General features: G+C 42.1%; 2 protein-coding genes across 3 annotated transcripts in view; both read left to right on the forward strand.

Annotated features, from left to right (window-relative positions):
- Nucleotides 1-3,462, forward strand: part of fhad1 (forkhead-associated (FHA) phosphopeptide binding domain 1) — a 48,985-nt gene extending 45,523 nt beyond the window's left edge. For both annotated transcript variants that reach the window (XM_041870349.2, XM_041870350.2), the window contains exons 28-29: nt 584-664; nt 1,822-3,462. In XM_041870349.2, coding sequence (XP_041726283.2) covers nt 584-664; nt 1,822-1,995 — 255 coding nt within the window. In that variant the 3' untranslated portion in view covers nt 1,996-3,462. The remainder of the gene's footprint in view (nt 1-583; nt 665-1,821) is intronic.
- Nucleotides 3,463-12,792: 9,330 nt separating this feature from the next.
- The window catches only part of LOC121538268 (EF-hand domain-containing protein D2), a 33,237-nt gene continuing 19,994 nt past the window's right edge, over nt 12,793-26,035 (forward strand). Inside the window, exon 1 of the mRNA XM_041846130.2 lies at nt 12,793-13,343. Within this exon, the coding sequence (XP_041702064.2) occupies nt 13,048-13,343 (296 nt within the window). The 5' untranslated portion in view covers nt 12,793-13,047. The remainder of the gene's footprint in view (nt 13,344-26,035) is intronic.

Here is a 26,035-nt window from a genome sequence, read left to right on the forward strand (position 1 = left end):
TGATTCCAGTCATCATAGTGGCCATTCTCTGGTTATTTGTTAGCATAGTACAGTTAATGTAAATATACTGTAAGTAAACAGATCAGTAATCAAAAGGTACACTGTGGCCCCTCGGTCTCACTTTGTGTTTAAGCTTAATATCCCATATCCATGAGTAAGATGGACTCATCTTAATGTGTCACTATGAATCAGGGTGAGGATTGGTATGAGCAACATGTTTTCAGCATAATATAGCTAGTATTCAGCATAAGCTTAATAAGCTTCATATTAACAGCACTATCTTTATGGCATGTCATTAAGGCTGCATTTAGACAGACAGCCCAATTCTGATATTTGTTTCATAAATTGGTCTTTTGACCAATCAGATCAGCGCTGAAAAAGAGCTGATGTGAAAAGATCTGATCTGATTGGTCCAAAAACCAATTAGTGGAAAAAATGATCAGAGTTGGGCTGCCTGTCTAAACACAGCCTTTGTTTTCTCTCCTCCCTTTTCTCCCTCCCCTCTCTTCTCCTCTATTCCCTCATTCCATCTTAACTTCCCTCCCTCTCATACCTCCCTCTCCTCTCTCTCTTCCCTCCACAGGCAGTGAGTGTGGAGAGAATCCAGAGGAGGAGTGGGAAGACAGCCTCTCACAGCTGTGTCCGTACTGAGGCCGGCGACACGGTGAGCCAGAGCCATAGCTGGATAGACAAACAGACACACTATTCTTCTGCTACTCGTGTCAACTGATTTTTTAATTTGATTTTTAATTTGACAATATAAACACAATACAGCCACACACGTTTGCATTGTGTAACTTTGTGAAAACCCATTAGATGAAACCCAGTGGTGTTATAAAGCCCTAGCTGTATTCTGGGCTCCTATCCTTCTCCTGACAGATACTGTTCCACCCAACATACCCACCCTCACTCTACACGCAGTGATGTCACTGTTTTAGTCATGCATGATTCAATCCACAAACCGTAAACATCCTAGATTTACAATTTACTAGCGTATGTTGTCTGCTTGGTTCTGTTCCAAGGAAGTGGCTTTCAGATGAACTTTGTGATATTTAATGAATGATTATTTAACATAGTTGTAGTCATCCTATATTGTCTCTACTATCCAGTCCTACCCCAAAACATTATTGGTGGTTCTGACTTGCAGCTAAAAATCACTCTGAGTTTATTGTTTAAAGTAAACGTAACCATCGAACTGTACCTCCAGTAGGCTGTATCTCTTTTGATGATCCTCATTACCTCAACCACTGGCTGTGTGAGTTCCGTCAACCACACTGAAGATCAATAGAAATCTCACTGTCACCTATTAATAATTCACACACACACAGAGGCGTAGCACACACCCCCGCAGCCCCTGTTATTAGCTTTAAAACTGCAACATTTTCTCTCAGCCTCAGGGCAAAATGTGTAGAATAGCAGGAGATTAGCTTTAAAACTGCGAAATGTTCTCTCAGCCTCATGGCAAAATGTATAGAATAGCATGAGATTAGCTATAAAACATTGTACCTTGGTAGGAGGAGGAACCCCCGGTGTGACCTTAATTGGAATGGCTGTCTGGGACAACCATAACGTCATGCTCTGAATCTGAATCTGAAACTTATGACAGCATAAAGTACTGAGTGTCTTATGGCCGATCTGAAATGGTTGGATTGGAGAAATCAGGAGGGTGGAAACCATACCTTCACTTATCCAATCAAATTAATGAGAAAAGAAGGCTACATTTTGAAGGTATTCCAACAGGGCCCCTGTCTTCCAATGCCAAAGACACATTTCCATGGACTGTAAGAAAAATGGATAATTAAATATTCTTCTTCTGAACAGGCGGCAGCGAAGACGTCCAGCCTGCTGGAGAGGCTGAAGAAGAGGGAGTACGAGGTGGAGACCCTGAAGAGGCAGCTGGGGAAGAAGGAGTTTAGCAAGATGGCCTCCAAGCTGGAGCTGGCCATTGTACAGCAGCAGCCTCAACAGGCCTCACCACTGACAGAGCCCTCCTAATGTACTGTGCTCCTGCCCCGCTACACTGGAGTGACTGAACACCAGGGGCAAGGAGACTGGCTCAAGGGTCCTTTTGACTTGAACATCCAACCGTTCTTTGTTACAAATACAGTGACACTCACTGTTGAGCTTTTCCGCACCTCGGCAGAGGACACTCATCACTACGAGACTAGCGAACACAGCTAGTGTGCATCACACCATAGAATTAGAATTACTAGAACTGACGTTCCCATTCAAGTCATTCTATTTCATTGCATCACGCATACTGTACCGCTGCTGCTGGCCATGATGAAGTTTCTGCTGGTGGCTGCATATTATTACACCTCAGAGCCATATATTCTACATACTGTATAGCTCTGCACCACATCGTAATGAGTGAATGCCCCTGTAGAGATGATGGAATAGTCAATGTATGAGCATGTGGGTGTTAATGATGTGTGTTTCAAAGGCAGCTTTTCTCAGCTTCCCTCTGAGCTTTGAATGTAAAAAGTATGTTGGGCTATATCTGCCTCAGCTATATTCTTTTAGTCAGATCACTTCACCACTCTTGATCATCCATTCACCACGGCAAATGAGGCAGTCTTTATGCACAACAATACAAATACGTTTCTGCGTTCTTCTACAGACTTTTCTGCCGATACAGTATAATATTTTGGTTGACACGTCATTGCGATATCTCAGCAATTACAAAATGGCCAAGGCGTCCATTTGAGTGGCTATTTCGGGAGTGTGAGTGCTACACTAACAACAGGAATATGCCCCTGAACCGCGGATACAAAGGAAAAGGAGTGTGTTATTCCTCCTATCTGCAGTAGACCTCCCCCCTCCCTCCCTCCCTCCTCGCTATGCCTCGAGGTTATTGCGGTCCATTATCGCAGTGGGCAGAGAGAAAAGCTGATTCATTTATTCATCATCAGAGTCTTCTCTTGCTTACAGCAGCACACACCGTCACAAACACAGTCACGTGAGCATAGGATGAGAGAGTGGTTTGTGTGTATACGTGCGTATGTGTATGTGGGAAGGTGTGAAAGGGTCAAGCGTGAGCGAGCATGCACGTCAGTGTGTTGTTTTGAGTGCGTGTTTGTGACGTATGGCAGTGTCCGTGTTTGTGTGTGAGTGAGTAGGCCTATGTGTGAGTCTGTCTCTGTGCATGGGATTGTGTATGTGAGCATATGCAAAATCTATTATTCAGGATATTAATTAATTATTGTTCTACATAAAGCAGATGCCACAGATAATAGAGCCAGTATATGGTTTGGTTTCGCTCTATATTTGTTTGACTAAATTCCCATAAGGCAGGGTTCCCAAACTGGCGGCCCCCCAAGTGATGTTATTTGGCCCCCCAGGTTTTCTGAGCAATAAAAATAAAAAAGGTTTATTTTTATTTTTTATTGTTGAACATTAAAGACTGTAAAAACACCAGCAAATCAGCTCTAATTGATTTTAATATAGGAAATCCCACGCATAATAGAGAGATATATATGTGATCGTATACAAATGTAAGCAAGGTTTGAAATTATTATGCTTTCGTGAAATATCTGTTTGGGCTTCTTGCGGTCAATTTGCAGTCTACAAATGATTTCTAATCATGTTCCGGCCCCCTGACCGTCCGCTCAATAAAAAATTGGCCCACGGCTGAATCTAGTTGATGATCCCTGCCATAAGAGGTAATGAGAGCTACTCTTAAAAAAGCTTGTTGTCTTCCTCACTCACTGACCTAGATTTTGTATTTTAGTGCATACAAACAGATGGTACGATTTTCAGACATGTTTGTCACTCTATGCACTTTTGTTTTTATTGTCTGGACCATTACAGAAAAAACACTGATTCATCTCCAGAAGCCATTATAGTTTGTCTGCTTTCATTAATCAGGATCAATTCTGTCTGTTTTTAACATGAGTATGTCACTCACTGGCATTGGTATGCCTTTGATTTCAGCTGGCAGTCCACAGTGCTGTGTTGAGTTGTTGCTAATTATATGAGTTGACCTCAGCAATTACTGTTCCTCCTCAGTCAGCCCCTTCTGAGTGGACACAACCAGCTAATTGGCCCTGTGCAGATTCCAGTGTGTTCCCCTAAAGGCACAATCTGGGCTGAAACTAAACACCAGATTGTGGCTTTAATCTTTTTATAATCAGCAGAGTGCCCCTGGTTTGCACTATTGCTTTGGCAAACAGCTAGCTCGCCCACAGTATCGGTGGCTTCCATTAGCAGTGCTGAGTCAAGCTGGAGCTCTCCTCACTGCTCATTTACTTTTTATTTTAATTTAACTAGGCAAGTCAGTTAAGAACAATTTCTTATTTACAATGACGGCCTACACCGGCCAGACCCGGACGACGCTGGGCCAATTGTGCGCCGCCCTATGGGACTCCCAATCACGGGAGTCTGTAGTGGGGGTCTGTAGTGACGCCTCAAGCACTGAGATGCAGTGCCTTAGACCGCTGCGCCACTCGGGAATATTCTGTTATGTTTTATTATAATGTAGGATATTCATTCACACAGAGTTTGTAAAAGCATTGAGGTTTAGTTGAATTACAGTTGAAGTCTGAAGTTTACATACAGTTAGGTTGGAGTCATTAAAAGTTGTTTTTCAACCACTCCACACATTTCTTGTTAACAAACTATAGTTTTGGCAAGTTGTGCGTGACACAAGGAATTTTTCCAACAATTGTTTACAGACAGATTATTTCATTTATAATTCACTGTATCACAATTCCAGTGGGTCAGAAGTTTACATACACTAAGTTGACTGTGCCTTTAAACAGCTTGGAAAGTTCCAGAAAATGATGTCATGGCTTTAGAAGCTTCTGATAGGCTAATTTTATTTTTTTAGCAGACGCTCTTATCCAGAGCGACTTACATTAAGTGAGTGCATACATTATTTTTCATACTGGCCCCTCATGGGAATCGAACCCACAACCCTGGCGTTGCAAACGCCATGCTCTACCAACTGAGCTACATCCCTGCCGGCCATTCCCTCCCCTACCCTGGACGAATTGTGCGCTGCCACATGGTTCTCCCGGTCGCGGCCGGCTACGACAGAGCCTGGATTCGAACCAGGATCTCTAGTGGCACAGCTAGGACTGCGATGCAGTGCCTTAGACCACTGCCTTAGACCACTGCGCCCTTTCGGGAGGTGTAATTTAAATAATTTCAGTCAACTGGAGGTGTACCTGTGGATGTATTTCAAGGCCTACCTTCAAACTCAGTGCCTCTTTACTTGACATCATGGGAAAATCAAAAGAAATCAGCCAAGACCTCAGAAAAAAAATTGTAGTCCTCCACAAGTCTGATTCATCCTTGGGAGCAATTTCCAAACGCCTGAAGGTACCACGTTCATCTGTACAAACAATAGTACGCAAGTATAAACGCCATGGGACCACACAGCCGTCATACCGCTCAGGAAGGAGACACGTTCTGTCTCCTAGAGATGAACATACTTTGGTGCGAAAAGTGCAAATCAATCCCAGAACAAAAGCAAAGGACCTTGTGAAGATGCTGGAGGAAACAGGTACAAAAGTATCTATATCCACAGTAAAACGAGTCCTATGTCGACATAACCTGAAAGGCCGCTCAGCAAGGAAGAAGCCACTGCTCCAAAACCGCCATAAAAAAGCCAGACTACGGTTTGCAACTGCACATGGGGACAAAGATCGTACCTTTTGGAGAAATGTCCTCTGGTCTGATGAAACAGAAATATAACTGTTTGGCCATAATGACCATCGTTATGTTTGGAGGAAAAAGGGGAATGCTTGCAAGCCGAAGAACACCATCCCAATCGTGAAGCAGGGGGTGGCAGCATTATGCTGTGGGAGGGCTTTGCTGCAGGATGGACTGGTGCACTTCAAAAAATAGATGGCATCATGAAGACATCAGTCAGGAAGTTAAAGCTTGGTCGCAAATGGGTCTTCCAAATGGACAATGACCCCAAGCATACTTCCAAAGTTGTGGCAAAATGGCTTAAGGACAACAAAGTCAAGGTATTGGAGTGGCCATCACAAAACCCTGACATCAGTCCTATAGAACATTTGTGGGCAGAACTGAAAAAGCGTGTGCGAGGAAGGAGGCCTACAAACCTGACTCCGTTACACCAGCTCTGTCAGGAGGAATGGGCCAAAATTCACCCAACTTATTGTGGGAAGCTTGTGGAAGGCTACCCCACGTTTGACCGAAGTTAAACAATTTAAAGACAATGCTACCAAATACTAATTGAGTGTATGTAAACTTCTGACCCACTGGGAATGTGATGAAATAAATAAAAGCTGAAATAAATAATTCTCTCTACTATTATTCTGACATTTCACATTCTTAATATATAAAATGGTGATACTAACTGACCTAAGAGAGGGAATTTTTACTAGGATTAAATGTCAGGAATTGTGAAAAACTGAGTTTAAATGTATTTGGCGTATGTAAGGTGTATGTAAACTTCCGACTTCAACTGTACATCTGACAGTATAAATAAGTATAAAGTATACATATGACAGTATACCTGTCAGGGGCGCTGGCTAGAAATATTACTGTGGTTGGTCAAGAGACATTCTAAATACTTTACTGTATATGCATCACAATACAAAAACATTTGGGAACCAGCTACTGTATCTTTCCAGACTGCTGCATACTACAGGTACAGACCCTTATTCCTGTTTTCAGTCTGCATTGCTGAGTGTGTTAGAAGTGAGGTGTTATGTTAGGACAAGTGGACATCCATGTTCACTTTTGTTTGTTTATAGTACACAAATATTTTAGAGAAAATATCATTTAAAAAGCGAACAGCATAGTGTCCACATTGTCTTATTTCATGTTAGTAATAAGGGTTTAATTACATGATATTTGATCAGATTCACCAAATTACCCAACATTTCTGTAATTTCTTCTAATATGAATGAATTAGGATATGATTAGCAATATATTTGTATCTTCATTGAATTAGGATATTATTATTATCCATTTAATTAGTGCTGACTCAAAGAACCCTAGAGATACTCAAGGAACCATTGCTAGTCAAAGGTTCATATTTGCACCTTTGGTTTGTTGAGGGGTTCTTGGAGGAACCTTTCATGTTTAAATGTAGCAGAATGTTCTTGGAGGAACCCTGTACTGGAAGCGTGGCTAAGTAGGGGTGTGGCTTTCAGATAGATATTTTTAGGCCATCCGTGGGAGTAAATGTCATTTCTGTTCATGTGTCCTGTTGTATTGTCATCAAATGTTAAGGTTGAACACTAACAGTTTTGTAGCTTCAATTAGGCTTACAGAGGTGTATGAGTTCCTCGAGCCTATGCAAATCCCAAAGCTGGAATAGTTACCACTTTATTACTATATGTAATCAGCAATGTTAATATTATTAATATTATATTTGAATATGTAATATGCATAAATATTCAAGGAAAATACAAATTTGCAGTGTACAAACTTAACATGATGAACAGGAATTACATTTCCGTACTTCTTAGTGGCCAAAGTTGCAAAGAAAAAGCCATACCTCAGACTGGCCAATAAAAAATAAAGATTAAGATGGGCAAAAGAACACAGACACTGGACTTCTTTGCAACTCTGCCTAGAAGGTCAGTATCCCGGAGTCGCCTCTTCACTGTTGACGTTGAGACTGGTGTTTTGCGGGTACTATTTAATGAAGCTGCCAGTTGACCTGTGAGGCGTCTGTTTCTCAAACTAGACATTCTAATGTATTTTTCCTCTTGCTCAGTTGTGCACCGGGGCCTCCCACTCCTCTTTCTATTCTGGTTAGAGCCAGTTTGCGCTGTTCTGTGAAGGGAGTAGTACAGAGCATTGTACGAGATCTCCCGTTTCTTGGCAATTTCTCACATGGAATAGCCTCCATTTCTCAGAACAAGAATAGACTGATGAGTTTCAGAAGAAAGTTATTTGTTTCTGGCCATTTTGAAGCATGTTATCGAACCCACAATTGCTGATGCTCCAGATACTCAACTAGTCTCAAGAAGGCCAGTTGTATTGCTTCTTTAATCAGCACAACAGTTTTCAGCTGTGCTAACATAATTGCAAAAGGGTTTTCTAATGATCAATTAGCCTTTTAAAATGATAAACTTGGATTAGCAAACACAACATGCCATTGGAACACAGGACTGATGGTTGCTGATAATGGGCCTCTGTACGCCTATGTAGATATTCCATTAGAAATCAGCCATTTCCAGCTACAATAGCCATTTACAACATTAACAATGTCTACACTGTATGTCTGATCAATTTTATGTTATTTTAATGAAAACAAGGACATTTCTAAGTGACCCCAAACTTTTGAACGGTAGTGTATCTGTATTCCCAGTCATGTGAAATCCATAGATTAGGGCCTCATTTCCTTATATGAACTGTAACTCAGTAAAATCTTTGAAATTGTTGCATGTTGCATTTATATTTTTGTTCAGTGTAAAAAGGTACAAAATGTAACCCCTCCCATCACAAAAAGGTTCTGGTTTGAACCTTTACACAGGGGTTACTCAAATAACATATTTGAACTGTAAAGGTTGCCTCTGTGTGCCAATTTGTAGAACCCCAAAATGTTTTTCCAGGCTTCTTTACTTCTAAGAGTGTAATGTACTCTGCAGAAATTAATCTCCTACATTAATCTTTTTGAACATGTTGCTCCTCTGTGCCTTGATATTATTGATTTTGGGGAGTGCCAGTGCAGTGTTGCTGGACAGAAGGAATGGAAAAGGCTTTGTTAGAGGAAAGATATAGGAACATGCACAGCCTTTTGTGTTCATTAATCACTGTGTCTAGTTTTTATTTTACTGTTTTAAATTAAATAAGGTTTGTTATTGCACTGGGTCATGGAGAATACAGTATTCATTCTATTTGCTTGTGGTACTTGGATCAATTTTTTCATTCAGTTGATTTATGATTATCGTTTTCCCGTTTATTATCACGATTATTATCGCAATTTATTGATAGTATTCATCCCTGTTTGCTTAATCAGTACTTATACTTGTTTGTTAATCTCTTTGTGATGCACTTAGAGATTGTTTAAATGACAATCACTGTAATTTGATTAAATATGTTATAAGCTGTTAATAAATATATTATAATAAAGACATTTCAAAACTTCCTTGCTTTTTGGTCATAATGGCTAAATTCCTTTTTCATCCGACAGTGATTTTGATACCATGGTATGATGAGCTTTGACCTTTCCTCCCACCTCCCCTTCTTCTGTCGGAAATCCTCTCTATTTCTTGCAGCATTGCATTAGTTGAAACCAAGACCGTTCTCAGGGCAGGATGTAGCTAGATATGTTCGAGTCGGTTCAGGGACAATTTTTGCATTTTAGCTAAGCGTAATCCTTTTCCTAACCTTAACCAAATTCTCCTAACCTGCCACGCTAATTCTCCTAACCTACTACGAAAAGTCACTTCTGCTAGTCAAAACCGGCAGACCTGCCCAGAGAACAGTCTTGGTTTCCACTAATGCAATACAACTCTATTCTCTCCCGTCTCGCTCCATATATGGTATGACTCAGGTAGAGTGGGCGTTGCTGGCTGAGGCAGCCCCTCCCTCATAGAAAACAGAGGAGAGTCAGAGCTGCCAAGCCTCCCATGTGTGAGTCATAGCACATGACTCAGGGCGCGTTCCTCTGCTCAGACGTGGCTGACGCCTGACAGAACTTACTTAAAATACCTATCCAGACATTGTATCAGCTAACCACATCATATGTTATAGCAACATGTCAGTTAACGACACAGTTGATGAAGTGGCATGCAACCATTGGTTGATGGATGCAACGTCTGAGCAGGGGAATGTGACCTCAGTCTAATTATGGGTTTCAATTAGTTACCTGCACAAAACACCACATCTGCTGAATTATTAAAATGCGTAATTCCACTTGTGAGCACAAATGTAGACCAGATTTTCTGTGTACAGAGCTACTGAGTAGCAGATCTAGGCTACTATTTGAAAGGAGTGAGGGGAAGTAATTGAGTCATTTAAATATGCTTGCCAGACAGAGTTTTGACTATAACCTCAAAGACAGATTTACAATACCCCCACATGTTGGCAGTGCAGCTAACTCTTTAATCTGTTACACCCCCCAACCCCCCAACATGTTGACTGCAGGAATGTCCACCAGAGCTATTGCCAGAGAATTTAATGTTATTTTCTCTACTATAAGCCGCCTCCAACGTAGTTTTAGAAAATTTGGCAGTACGTCCAACTGGTCTCACAACCGCAGACCACGTGTAACCACGCCAGCCCAAGACTTCCACATCTGGCTTCTTCACCTGTGGGATCGTCTGAGACCAGCCAAACGGACAGCTGATGAAACTGAGGAATATTTCTGTCTGTAATAAAGCCCTTTTGTGGGGAACAACGAATTCTGATTGGCTGTGCCTGGCTCCCCAGAGGGTGGGCCTGGCTCCAAAGTGGGTGGGCCTATGCCCTCCCAGGCCCACCCATGGCTGCATCCCTGCCCAGTCATGTGAAATTGATAGATTAAGGCCTAATTTATTTATTTCAATTGACTGATTTGCTTATATGAACTATAACTCAGTAAAATTGTTGAAATTGTTGCATGTTGCGTTTATATTTTTATGCAGTATTTCAAAAGTATACCTTTGAACGTTTATGGGCAGTGAGTTTTGCACACTACTAAAAGTGAGTGTATTCAAACTAAGTGATCATTTTGGCTGGCCATTTATGAATAGAGTAGACAGAGTAGAGTAATCTGGTGTCGTGATTCCATGACACAATTCAAATGTATAACCTATACAACCTACAGTTGAAGTCGGAAGTTTACATACACTTAAGTTGGAGTCATTAAAACTCGTTTTTCAACCACTCCACAAATTTCTTGTTAACAAACTATAGTTTTGGCAAGTCTGTTAGGACATCTACTTTGTGCATGAAACAAGTCATTTTTCCAAAAATTGTTTACAGACAGATTATTTCACTTATAATTCACTGTATCACAATTCCAGTGGGTCAGAAGTTTACATACACTAAGTTGACTGTGCCTTTAAACAGCTTGGAAAATTCAAGAAAATAATGTCATGGCTTTAGAAGCTTCTGATAGGCTAATTGACATAATTTGAGTCAATTGGAGGTGTACTTGTGGATGTATTTCAAGGCCTACCCTCAAACTTAGTGCCTCTTTACTTGACATCATGGGAAAATCCAAATAAATCAGCCAAGGCCTCTGAAAAATAATTGTAGACCTCTGGTTCATCCTTGGGAGCAATTTCCAAACGCCTGAAGGTACCACGTTCATCTGTACAAACAATAGTACGCAAGTATAAACACCATGGGACCACGCAGCCATCATACCGCTCATGAAGGAGACGCATTCTGTCTCCTGGAGATGAACGTACTTTGGTGCGAAAAGTGCAAATCAATCCTAGAACAACAGCAAAGGACCTTGTGAAGATGCTGGAGGAAACAGGTAGAAAAGTATCTATATCCACAGTAAAACGAGTCCTATATCGACATAACCTGAAAGGCCGCTCAGCAAGGAAGAAGCCATTGCTCCAAAACCGCCGTAAAAAAGCCAGACTATGGTTTGCAACTGCACATGCGGACAAAGATCGTACTTTTTGGAGAAATGTCCTCTGGTCTGATGAAACAAAAATAGAACTGTTTGGCCATAATGACCAATGTAATGTTTGGAGGAAAAGGGGGTGGCTTGCAAGCTGAAGAACACCATCCCAACCGTGAAGCACGGGGTGGCAGCATCATGCTGTGGGGGTGCTTTGCTGCAGGAGGGACAGGTGCACTTCACAACATAGATGGCATCATGAGGAAGGAAAATTATGTGGATATATTGAAGCAACATCTCAAGATATCAGTCAGGAAGTTAAAGCTTTGTCGCAAATGGGTCTTCCAAATGGACAATGACCCCAAGCATACTTCCAAAGTTGTGGCAAAATGACTTAAGGACAACAAAGTCAAGGTATTGGAGTGGCTATCACAAAGCCCTGACCTCAATCCTATAGAACATTTGTGGGCAGAACTGAAAAAGCGTGTGCGAGCAAGGAGGCCTACAAACCTGACTCAGTTACACCAGCTCTGTCAGCAGGAATGGGCCAAAATTCACCCAACTTATTGTGGGAAGCTTGTGGAAGGCTACCCGAAACGTTTGACCCAAGTTAAACAATTTCAAGGCAATGCTACCAAATACTAATTGAGTGTATGTAAACTTCTGACCCACTGGGAATGTGATTAAAGAATAAAAGCTGAAATAAATCATTCCCTCTACTATTATTCTGACATTTCACATTCTTAAAATAAAATGGTGATTCTTACTGACCTAAGACAGGGAATATTTACTGGGATTAAAAGTCAGGAATTGTGAAAAACTGAGTTTAAATGTATTTGGCTAAGGTGTATGTACACGTCCGACTTCAACTGTACATGTAAAGCGTCAGACAATGTTCCCATATTAAACATTTTTCTGAACACCTGTGTGGGACAGGTATAACTGAATTTAGGACACACATTGTGAGTAATGTAGGCTGTCTGAAGTGAACCATTCTGTTCTTGCCTGGCACAAAATATAATTATTGTAAAGATTATGGTCTTAACCCAATGCATGGGCTATATTTATATTTATTGGGTCCTGGAATTCTATTTGTAGGCGCACCGTCATCATAGCCTACTATGGCAAAACGGTGAAAACCCCTGTGAACGGTAAAGAGCTTTTGATACATATCTCAGAAATATGCAATACATTTGCAAAAATCTACGTTTGGTGACGTTGAAACTTTTGTGATGCGCGTCCCTTTAAAAGGCGTGGTGACGGGGTTGAAAGCCAACATACGTAGTTAGCTGTCAGCGTATCTCAGTGGAGATATTCGTGCGCCTCGCTGACGCTGTACAATCGCGCACTGTCCTTGCTTGCTGGAAGAGGATTCTAATATTTTCCACGATAATTTGCATTCCAGAATCGTTCATCATTTTGACTGTCTGCACAGGAATAAACACGCAGGAGACAGACGCATGCCTATGGACCGCAGATATTGCCGTGGTGTATGCTCTCTCGGTGTCTCATCTGTTTTGTAGTTAAATACAACAGCTTTTGAAATACACATTAAAATGGCCACAGACGAGCTGTCGTCAAAGCTCAGCCGTCGGCTGCAAATAGAAGACGGTGCCGAGGAACCCGTGGCGGTTGATGAGTGTGATCAGGGACATGAGAACGGTGCGGGTGAGGAGAAGGCGGCCACAGCGAACGCAGACTCTGAGTTGGGCGCTAAACTCATGCGGCGTGGGGAGTTGAACGACGGAGTGGGTGAACACCATCAGCCGAGCATGAAGGTCTTCAATCCCTACACTGAGTTCAAGGAATTCTCCAGGAAGCAAATCAAAGATATGGAGAGAATGTTCAAACAGTGAGTTCATGTTTAGTAGCATGTTGGAAGTGCACTGTCTTGAGGATGAGTTCATAGGGGAGAGTCATGGCATTTATAGTTTATGGGCAAAGGATGATGGTGTATCAATCACTCTCAATTACTTTCCCAATCAGGTATGAGATGTTGATTGGCAAATCAAGCATGACACTTGTTGAGCGATGCACTGTTCAATTGGTAATTCCCCTTGAATGTCTTTATTTAATATACTATTTAATGTAATCAAATTTGATTATGTTAAATATAGAGGTTATCTTGTGACCCAAACTCTAAAACAGCTCAAGCTATGATTCTCTGAACAAGTGTATGTGAACAGGTTTCATGAATTCATAGAGCTGTGTCAATGCTGCCCCACCCAGTCTCTCTCTCTCTCTCTCTCTCTCTCTCTCTCTCTCTCTCTCTCTCTCTCTCTCTCTCTCTCTCTCTCTCTCTCTCTCTCTCTCTCTCTCTCTCTCTCTCTCTCTCTCTCTCTCTCTCTCTCTCTCTCTCTCTCTCTCTCTCTCTCAGCCTAAGCATATAGTATAGGATGTCATTGTGATAGTATCATTATTTCTCATGCTAACTAATTTAGTCTCAACAATCAGCATACTTTGGTTCATGCATGAACCTTACATTGTGAAAAACCTGTATAAACATGCCATCTGACACCTTTGCATCAAGCCAATATATAGCATAACCTTGTACATGATCATATACATACCTTTATGATACAAGGTTACTCATGCATTTCTACTATACCTCTTATTGTCACAAGGGTAAGTAAGGGTTTGTCACAAAGCAGTATGGAGCTGACACACACACAGTCCTTCCTCTCAGCCCTGTTGTACTTGGTACTGTTGTGGCCGCGCCAATTATGTCAGACTAATTCCAATAGAAAAACACACAAATGTCCAACCGAGAGTTGCGAGCTGAAAGGGGGAGGGCGGGCAAGGGGGATTTTGGTCAAAGCCATTCTGGGGTTGGTGCCCAAAGTCCCTTGTTCAAGCGATGGTTCCCACTTCCCAGTGCCAACCCGATGACAGATTGTCCTTTACAAAGACTAGGCAGTCTGGGAGAGGGGTTGCTGGTGCACTAGTCAGGGGGAACTTGGGGAGAGGAAGCGTCCCACACTACTTAGTTCTGCTTCCCCATGGCCACACCAACAACAGCCGCTTTGTTAAATGAGCAGCGATGAAAGAAGAACTTGTTCCAAGAATAGAACTTGGTCAAGAGATATGAGTGTCAGATCGGACCTGAAAAATCCGTCTCATCACTCAATGCTGTCACTCATGCCATTGACATGATTACAAATGTATTATCCCAGGAATCTGTAGTAGGCTTATTGTGGAAAATACAGTGGACCAGACCATGGGCAATTCCACGGGAACGTAATTACGCAAATACTTTTTTCACATTTAAATTAATGCCAAACATAAACCATTGATTTCAAAGTTTAACAAACCATACACCTACATGCAGAAGTCTACTTTGAACAAATACCACTGAAAATGTTACTAAAACACATTTACTTGAGGAACAGTGCATACGCAAAGTTAGGTAACAGTAAAATCTCCCTCCGTTTGTGGCCACGTTTTCCAGAAACTCTGTTAAATATCTACTCGGAATTAAGATTAAAAGATGTCTGAAGAAAGAATGGGGTGTCAGCTATTATGACACCTTGACTTAATGACAGGAACATAATAACATGGGTCCCTGATCTGTACTATACAGAAATGCATAATTAGGAATATCATTATCTTCATGGTGATGTATCCTGAATAGGTACACAAAGGTAGAAAAATGTAATATCCTCTTTTGTATTTTTGGGTATTATTCTACACACTTGCTATTATTCTAATGTCTCTGCCCCCAAACAAGACCAAATTTGGTTGGTCTGGAACGGACCAAATCTGTACCAATCATAGACGTCTGTTTTCACAAGTTTGGACATCACAGTACAGCCCAGTAGAGCTCAGTAAAGAAAAGTAGCGTACAGTAGAGTATATTACTCAATACTGTACTCTACTCATGTGTACTGAACTATACTCTACTTTTCTTTACTGTACTGTACTCTACTGTGGTTTGTGACTACTATTAATTCCTAAACAAAAGGATCAGTAAAAACACTAACTAATTGGTAGGTCTACCTTTACTTGTTAATTCTGTGAACTTTCATAACCCTCCCTCCTCATGAGGGAGAGAAATTATGTAGATTTTTGGTAACAGAATGACAAGCCACTAGGAAATATTTCTTAAACTTACAGAAGGCAAATACATTCCCCCAAATTAAATTTGTTTATTAGTTGGCAGGGGTCTTTACCTCAACATTATTGTGTGTTTATGTATTTCTAAATTCTAATGCCTTTTTAAGACTTTTTCTGGTAGATGTTATCAATACCCATTTTCCATGTTTGACCAGAAATCAAAGTTTTGCTTATTCCAAATATTTAGGATAAATGGTTGAAACATGTTTATATGCCTTAATAAATAAATAAATAACTCTTTGCTTTCATTTGACACTAGATTTGACAAGTTCCTATGAACTTCACATTGGTGCTCATGGGGTCCTTTAACATGGAAATGCCCTCATGCATAGTTGCCATTGCTTACTGCTGAATCAGCAAAACAAATTCACAGCTCTGCCACAGGTCTGTCAATGGCATTAATTTGTTACTCAAAACATTAAAGTAACTGGTTTTGTATGATACCTGTTATTGATGTTTCATTGTATCCTAATGGCTTCCACACATGTACATGCGTTTCTGCTTGTCTGCTCGCGTGTGTATCTGCTCGCGTGTGTGTCTGTGCACGTGTGTGTCTGTGCACGTGTGTGTGGTTAAGCAGTGCTTGACAAGATCTGTCAGGACTTAATAGCTACAATGGAGCTGGGCCAGCACCTATTTGTTTACATTTCAGACACCATTGAATTGGTCTGTAAATCAAAACTCTAAATTCTAAGAGACTCGGGTTACTTACAGCTACTTGCAAATAATTGAGCCCATAACATTGTTACTGTACCTTATGGCTTGTCAGCATATTAGAGAGCAGAAAGGATATTGTATTATAGGGGGGACAGTATGGGAATCCATTGGATAGCATGGGGTACACGCACACTCACTCAGTCCTGGCATACTGCCCTGACCTCTTTTAAGAGGTCACATGCTTTGCACTTACCACTTTGATACCCAATACTCAGTGTAAGCTACTCATTACGTACTCAGTATTTTCAGTCCAATCAATACAATGTCTACCTGATATTCTTCTTACGTCCTCAGTGTGCTGTCACTCTCAGTGGTTGCTGTATACAGTACAATAGGTTATATTCACCCTCATTATCTACATTTGCCTGTATTCCACTTCATTGTCCTTGACCTTAAAAGACTGATAAAACACTTGGACGAGGTACACACGTACCTTTGATTCAAACTTAATAGGACCTTTTGAAATATTAAGCTTTTAACACAACTCTTCGACTTAATTACACATGGTTACTTTTTGATAGTGCAGGAATTGACATTGTTGCCTCAAGCATGGTGATACCTGAACTAGAATGACATGAGAATGTATGTGTTGCTTGGTACTTGCAATATAGTTAGGCCTATGTGGTATTGTAAGACCCTATTGATAACCTTTTTGTTGATTCGTCATCAATCACTATTTCCAAGCCTTCTCTTGTGGTAGCCAAACAGCTGACATTTCAGATAGAAATGAACAATGTCTGTTTTTCACTCCTTATTATGATCTGATCGACAATATACAACAATAAACCTTTGTGATGGGATAATGATAGTGTTAGGAACAGAACATGTATATGCAACTCACGGCTTCAATTGAGTTCCTGTTTTTCTATACGGCCTACAGCGCTCAATGCAGGTGATTTTTATAGCGGTTCTCCTTTCATGTCTGTCATGTAAAATGTCTCAGGGAAATTCCACGATAGCGGAGTGATTCAGAGACTCAGATGCAAAGTTTACTAACAGAATGACGGCACCAACAGCACAGACAGTCATTCTGTTAACAAACTTTGCTCTGCACTGTTCTTCAAGGAAATGTGTTTTTGTAAATTATCTGTGGAAATTGTTAAAAGTAGTCCTTGTGCATAGAGGAGTATGGTTTGTTTAACTTTGCAATCAGTCTCAGCATCACTCTGTTACGGTGGAATTGCCCCTCTGCTGTTCTGAGTTCCCTAGGTTACGATTATACTGACTCCAAGAGCTTTGCCAAAACAAAGCTTATAATTTCTTACCTATCAGGTGGAGTCGACACCTGTGATTGTATTTCCTGTGCTTTTAAGTGTGACAACAACATAATTGGTATCCATCTCGAAACACACAATTAATATCCTTTGTTTTGAATCATATTCATTATTGATTCTCACATGATAAATGTTTAATCACCAGTGAATTTTTTTTGTTTTTTTTATTGAGCCTGCAGGCTTTTTACCTTAATTGTATTGTAAAGTAGGCAGGCTTTCACTGGCCTACAGTACCAGTTCATTGTACAATCTCAGGAACACATTGTATCAACTACAATGTTGCAAGGTATAAGCTTACATTTCCTTTTAGCCTACTACTGTTGGGCTACCCTATGTTGCATCAACTCAACCTTATTTAGCAGTGATAATTACTTTGATATCGCCCAGCAACCAATCCAGGGAATTGGCTACCAGTGGTCAAAGTACAGCCAACCAGCACTGGACCTGCCTCAGAGACCTCGGGTCTGTTCAGATGGACATAACGTTAGCATACACAATGTTCAGATGGAAATGTATTGTGTAGAACATAAATTATTGTCAGATAGAATAGTGACTCGTATCAGCTCTATTCATGGTATTTCTATATGAAACATTCAGAGTATTATACGTCCCTCAATACACCCCTGAGCTGCTGTTCTGTCCACATATCTGGTAGGGATTATGGAGATGACGCTGGGCTGGTCGCTAGATTGATAGATGGTATTAAACCCCCTTCCCTGTCTAGCAGAGAGTAAGCAGATAAAGATGGCCAGGCAGCAAAAATACTGTCTGGCAGACTGTCTGTTATATCAGTAGAGAAGCTAATGTACTGAAACAATGGGTGGTATGGTTAGATATGTCAGAATGCTGTAGCAATATACAGTACAAGGTCAAAAGTTTGGACACACCTACTCATTCAAGGGTTTTTCTTTATTTTTACTATTTTCTACATTGTAGAATAATAGTGAAGACATCAACACTATAAAATAACACATGGAATCGTGTAGTAACCAAAAAAGTGTTAAACAAATCAAAATATATTTGAGATTCTTCAAATAGCCACCCTTTGCCTTGATGACAGCTTTGCACACTCTTGGCATTCTCTCAACCAGCTTCACCTGGAATGCTTTTCCAACAGTCTTGAAGGAGTTCCCACATGCTGAGCACTTGTTGGCTGCATTTCCTTCACTCTGCTTTCCAACTCATCCCAAACCATCTCAATTGGGTTGAGGTAGGGGGATTGTGGAGACCAGGTCATCTGATGCAGCACTCCATCACTCTCCTTCTTGGTAAAATAGCCCTTACACAGTCTGGAGGTGTGTTGGGTCATTGTCCTGTTGAAAAACAAATGATACTCCCACTAAGCCCAAACCAGATGGGATGGCATATCACTGCAAAATGCTGTGGTAGCCATGCTTGCTAAGTGTGCCTTGAATTCTAAATAAATCACAGACAGTGTCACCAGCAAAGCACCCCCACACCATAACACCTCCTCCGCCATGCTTTACCGTGGGAACTACACATGCGGAGATCATCCGTTCATCCACACCGTGTCTCACAAAGACACGGCGGTTGTAACCAAAAATCTCAAATTTGAACTCCAGACCAAAGGACAGATTTCCACCGGTCTAATGTCCATTGCGCGTGTTTCTTGGCCCAAGCAGGTCCCTTCTTATTGGTGTCCTTTAGTAGTGGTTTCTTTGCAGCAATTCAACCATGAAGGCCTGATTCACACAGTCCCTTCTGAACAGTTAATGTTAAGATGTGTCTGTTACTTTAACTCTATGAAGCATTTATTTGGGCTGCAATTTCTGAGGCTGGTGACTAATGAACTTATCCTCTGCAGCAGAGATAACGCTGGGTCTTCCATTCCTGTGGCGGTCTTCATGAGAGCCAGTTTCAGCATAGCCCTTGATTTTTTTTTGCAACTGCACTTGAAGAAACTTTCAAAGATCTAGACATTTTCCGGATTGACTGACCTTCATGTCTTAAAGTAATGATGGACTGTCGTTTCTCTTTGCTTATTTGAGCTGTTCTTGACATAATATGGACTTGGTCTTTTACCAAATAGGGCTATCTTCTGTATACCCTTCCCTTCCTTGTCACAACACAACTGATTGGCTCAAACTCATTAATTCCACAAATTAACTTTTAAGAAGGCACACCTGTTAATTGAAATGCATTCCAGGTGACTACCTCATGAAGCTGGTTGAGAGAATACCATGAGTGTGCAAAGCTTCAAGATTTGGACAAACCAAAAAGCTTTCTAGTTTTTCACCTAGGGGCCTTTTCTAGTGGGGAGCAATATAACCCAAAGGCAACCTCCCAAGCCTGTCTACTTTTTAAAAAGAAAATCAGTTGACACATGACGAGCTACTGTCGAATCAAAACATTTACATTATTTAGCAGACGCTCTTATCCAGAGCGACTTACAAATTGGTGCATTCAACTTATGATAGCCAGTGGGACAACCACTTTTTTTTTTCTTTTTTTTATGGGGGGTGGGGGAAGAAGGATTACTTTATACTATTCCAGGTATTCCTGAAAGAGGTAGGGTTTCAAGTGTCTCCGGAAGGTGGTCGGTGACTCCGCTGTCCTGGCGTTGTGGGGGAACCTGTTCCACCATTGGGGTGCCAGAGCAGCGAATAGCTTTGACTGGGCTGAGCGGGAACTGTGCTCCCGTAGAGGTAGGGGAGCTAGCAGGCCAGAGGTGGATGAACGCCCTCGTTTGGGTGTAGGGTCTGATCAGAGCCTGAAGGTAAGGAGGTGCCGTTCCCCTCACAGCTCCGTAGGCAAGCACCATGGTCTTGTAGTAGATGCGAGCCTCAACTGGAAGCCAGTGGAGTGTGCGGAGGAGCGGGGTGAGGACGAAAGCTGCTTGCTTAATGATCCATTGCATTGGCATCGGATCACCATTTCATTTTGTGCCTCAGGACTGTATCACAAGAGTCTAGCTGGCGTTACCTTCTTGCTCGTCTAATAGAGTCTCGTCCTGTACCCCTGCTGTGGCCACATATGAGACAAGAGGAGCTTATTGTCTTTTCGGAGAGGGCCTGCTGGTTCTATCCCCCGTCATTAAGTGGGGGTCCCTCCCAACTCCCCAGAGAGATTAGCTCAATACTGTTTTCCACTTAATGCTGTTTATTTATACTACCCCTTCACCAAATTCCCTCCCTACTCATGTAGCCCATCTTCACTCACAGCCTACCTGAGGGGTATACTACGATCAAATCTAGATCTACTCAGGGTTTTCTAAAGCTAGCCAGCTTCAGTTCTCTTCACATTCCTGCTCAGGCTTCATCCGTACTACGATGGTGGATATTGCTTGACCGGCTACCGCTAACTCTAGCAGGCTTGTAACTGTGCGTGCATGTCGCACGTGTCTAGTCGAATGCTGAACGCTGAGACAATTCTGAAACATCAATCCATGGGCGAGTCAGTGCCACATTTTTATTTGTGCCGAAATCAAAATGAAAAAAGTTATCTTGCAAATTCAGCAGGCTATGATGTGAAATAGGCTTGTTGAAGTGCCGTCTTTGGTGTGCATTGCATTCACTCCTATTGATAAAATAATTGTATTACGTTTTACTGTGCGTGAAGTTTCAAATGCATTCTGTCATTACTAAATGTGTAATGTAATAGGTATTGTAACATGACTAACAAACAAAAAAACATTTGATTAATAAAATATTTAATCAGTCTTCTTCCTCAAGTCTTTGCGAGAGGGAAGGAGTCAGATTTCATTGGTTCTCAACTCGCAGTTCAGACATTTCATTCAAGATAAGTGGAGTTAGTCCTGAGTTAGCCTGCCCCAGAGCAGGTTAGTTCTCATTGCCAGATATATTTACCTGGCTAAAAAGTGAGCCACTTTCATGGTACCGGTTATTCCGAGTTGAACTCTGAGTTGACCAAAGTTACCTCGCTAACTCCTCAAACCACGTACGTAGTATAGCACTCTGAAGTAAAATCACCAGGGTCATGTTCATTGCGCACCAAACCAAAGAAAACTGACTGAAACGGGGAGGGACTACCAGGACTTCATTTTCGTTTTCTGTTGGAAAACATTTTAAAACATTGTCGTTTCCATGCCCTAATGAACACAACCCAGTTAGGGGGTTTGCTGGCAGGTTATTGGGTTAGGGTTAGGCTGTCAGGATTTTCAGGTCTTATCTACCCTGAAGTGCCACAGCCAGACTTCCATTGATGTTAAGGAGTGCAGCATTTGTCTGGCTGATGGGAGTTGGGAACTATATACCCTATTTCAATCCAGAGGAGCAAAATGTCTTATTTTTGAGTCTAGGGATATAGGCCTATTTATTTTCAGTACTTCTCCATGACCACTGTTTATTTTTATCCCTGCCTCTTGCTTTCCTTTTAACATGGTAGTTAGTTGTTGAAGAATTCTTGCTTTTATCAGCATAACATTTATTTTTATTTTAGAAGCTATACTCCCACTTATACACTATCACATAGATGATTAATGGCGTAACCTGTCAACGGCAATGTAAACTCTGCCCTGTCTCACACGATGGAGAGGGTTTGGTGGTTAGCCATTCCTATACCCCCTCCGAGTACCCTGCAAGATAGATAGTTGATTGATGGCATCCTAAGTGCAATGCCCACAGCTCCTAACTGTCCAGCCCTGGCCACCACCATCACAATACCATCCCAAAGGCCAATGTTACTTACGCTTTCATTGCCCATGCTAAAAATAACCACTCTCACATTATCTATCTGTAACCACGTCGGGGCTGATCCAATCGGTGTGCTTAACAGCAACACAATTAGTCACCTGGTCATTAATCCCCTGACAACCGGCAGAGAGGGGAGAGCTGGTAGTGGCGGTACCAGAAAGGAATGTGCCATTCCCAGCGTATTACCCAAACACATTCTCCCTTGCCCTAAATGGATTGTCCCGTATCCGATTTCCAGATGTGACATGGAACATCTGTCACCAAGGGAATCGGAGCCAGAAACCTCTGTCTCGTACTGCCTTTTGACGTTCATGGTGGCGATTCTGTATGAAACAGGTGACGTATCAGGTTCCCAACTCTAATTCCACCATTAACCATTATGAAGTGGATGCCAAACTCATCCAGGACCAGTGCAGTGCTTACACCACCCACACTGGATAAAACGCACCGTAGTGATGCTCTGAGTCCGTGTTATGAAGGCAGCCCTATTATCAGTGTAATAGTGTATTATCAGTGTAGGAATGCCTTAATATTTTAACTTGGCTAATGATCAACCTCCCTCAATACATTGTTTTTATCTTGGCTACGAAATCAAGGTGTGAAGGATGTCCGTCTCACAGAGCCTCCAAGGCCTAAACCTAAAATACTACAAGTCATTTGTCTCAACTCCAACCATAAAGAGCCACTTGCTCTACTTCCCAGTTTGTTTTTCAGCTCCATTTCACCCGTCATGTCACACTAGAGGCTGACTGAGCACTGCCTCGTTGAACTCAAAGCAGATGCTGCTGCTGCTGCAGAGTGGAGGCCAAAGCTAAGCTGGGCTCTCCAGTTTCCCATGACCCTGACCCAGCCTACTACTATCGTCCGAGCTTGCATCTGGCCGGAAGTCCCACTGTCACTTGACACTCGAAAGAGGGTCTCTGCGATACAGAGAACACTGAAATTAAATCAAAAAACGTAATCTATTCCCTTGTCGAGTTCCCCTCTTTGTGGATCTTCTTAAAGGGCTGGCTAAGTGAAAGCAGTATGGCGAAAACCCCACTTAGACTTCTCTTAGCCAGTCTTGTGCCTTTTTAGATGAAAATGCAGCTACAGTAAATATTTTGTGGATCATACAATGTTTTAATGTGCTTCATGATGTCATTGAGGGGGATGTGATGTCATGTTGGTCATGTTGGTAGAGCATGGCGCTTGCAACGCCAGGGTTGTGGGTTCGTTTCCCACGGGGGGCCAGTATGAAAAATGTATGCACTAACTGTAAGTCGCTCTGGATAAGAGCGTCTGCTAAATGACTAAAATGTAAAACATTTAAAATGTGGAGCACTCAAGGCCTCACAGTTGGCATGTTGATCACCTGGCCCAGTTGCCTCATAGCCTGAGGGCTATGGGTAATGTATGAGACTTTCTTGGCAGCTGTGGGCACCGCACAATAATGTAGATAAACCCTGTATTGCTGATGTTATGTATTGGCCAATGAGAGCCTTTGAAGCCACCGGTCGGCCATATTGGCACTCTACACTATTTCATTTAAATGTTTCAAGGACAAAATGACATGCATTTAAATTATACTTGAAGGATTTTAGTATTTTTTATGTTTAGCTCACATAATATACTTTAGAAGTTTGCATTAAGGTGTCTGTAATAGAATAAACGTGGCCAAAACAAATGTAGACATTAATAAATGCATTTTGTATAGCTTCCAAAATATTAGCTGACAACATGGTGCTGTTATTTCAGTGTTTTTTGTTAATTCAATTCTCCATCCGCTGTGGTTGGTTTTGTCAAATAGAGTTGTTGGAGCGTGATTGTCATGAAGAAACCTGGCAAAAAATGTACCGTCCTTCAGTTATGCTCAAGGCTGTTTAGCAAAAGTCATTATTCTACATTCCAAGTCAATAGTACAGATTTGAGACCAAGATTATGGCTGATGTGTTTTTTTTCTCCTTACTGTATCCTACTAGGAGCCAATAGCATGACAATAACAATCTGGCTTAGTGAAGTCATCGCTTCACATGCTTTTTTGTTCAATGGGGCTATGTTTCAGGTTAATCCACTCTACATAATTCTCCACGGACTGCAGCAGCTCCCTCTCACACGCATTAGAGCTCTGCTATCCGACCCAAGCTCGATGGGCCCCTACATTATACAGTGAGGGGAAAAAAGTATTTGATCCCCTGCTGATTTTGTATGTTTGCCCACTGACAAAGACATGATCAGTCTTATTTGAACAGTGAGAGACAGAATAACAACAAAAAAATCCAGAAAAACGCATGTCAAAAATGTTATAAATTGATTTGCATTTTAATGAGGGAAATAAGTATTTGACCCCTCTGCAAAACATGACTTAGTACTTTGTGGCAAAACCCTTGTTGGCAATCAGAGGTCAGACGTTTCTTGTAGTTGGCCACCAGGTTTGCACACATCTCAGGAGGGATTTTGTTCCACTCCTCTTTGCAGATCTTCTCCAAGTCATTAAGGTTTCGAGGCTGACGTTTGGCAATTCAAACCTTCTGCTCCCTCCACATATTTTCTATGGGATTAAGGTCTGGAGACTGGCTAGGCCACGCCAGGACCTTAATGTGCTTCTTCTTGAGCCACTCCTTTGTTGGCTTGGCCGTGTGTTTTGGGTCATTGTCATGCTGGATACCCATCCACGACCCATTTTCAATGCCCTGGCTGAGGGAAGGAGGTTCTCACCCAAGATTTGACGGTACATGGCCCTGTCCATCGTCCCTTTGATGCGTTGAAGTTGTCCTGTCCCCTTAGCAGAAAAACACCCCCAAAGCATAAACATTCGGAGAGTACGACCCTGCCTTACACAGGAAGCGGCACAGGTCCTAATCCAGGCACTTGTCATCTCCCGTCTGGATTACTGCAACTCGCTGTTGGCTGGGCTCCCTGCCTGTGCCATTAAACCCCTACAACTCATCCAGAATGCCGCAGCCCGTCTGGTGTTCAACCTTCCCAAGTTCTCTCACGTCACCCCGCTCCTCCGCACACTCCACTGGCTTCCAGTTGAAGCTCGCATCTGTTACAAGACCATGGCGCTTGCCTATGGAGCTGTGAGGGGAACGGCACCTCCGTACCTTCAGGCTCTGATCAGTCCCTACACCCAAACGAGGGCATTGCGTTCATCCACCTCTGGCCTGCTGGCTCCCCTTCCTCTGCGGAAGCATAGACCCCGCTCAGCCCAGTCAAAACTGTTCGCTGCTCTGGCACCCCAATGGTGGAACAAGCTCCCTCGCGACGCCAGGACAGCGGAGTCACTCACCACCTTCCGGAGACATTTGAAACCCCACCTCTTTAAGGAATACCTGGGATAGGATAAAGTAATCCTTCCACCCACCCCCCAAAAAAAAAAAAAAAAAAAAAAATTGTAAAGTGGTTATCCCACTGGCTATAGGGTGAATGCACCAATTTGTAAGTCGCTCTGGATAAGAGTGTCTGCTAAATGACGTGAATGTAAATGTTTCCACCTCCATGTTTGACGGTGGGGATGGTGTTCTTGGGGTCATAGGCAGCATTCCTCCTCCTCTAAACACGGCGAGTTGAGTTGATGCCAAAGAGCTCGATTTTGGTCTCATCTGACCACAACACTTTCACTCAGTTCTCCTCTGAATCATTCAGATGTTCATTGGCAAACTTCAGACGGGCCTGTATATGTGCTTTCTTGAGCAGGGGGACCTTGCGGGCGCTGCAGGATTTCAGTCCTTCACGGCGTAGTGTGTTACCAATTGTTTTCTTGGTGACTATGGTCCCAGCTGCCT

The sequence above is a fragment of the Coregonus clupeaformis genome, chromosome 24 (genome assembly GCF_020615455.1).
Source record: "Coregonus clupeaformis isolate EN_2021a chromosome 24, ASM2061545v1, whole genome shotgun sequence".
In the NCBI taxonomy this organism is placed as follows: domain Eukaryota; kingdom Metazoa; phylum Chordata; class Actinopteri; order Salmoniformes; family Salmonidae; genus Coregonus; species Coregonus clupeaformis.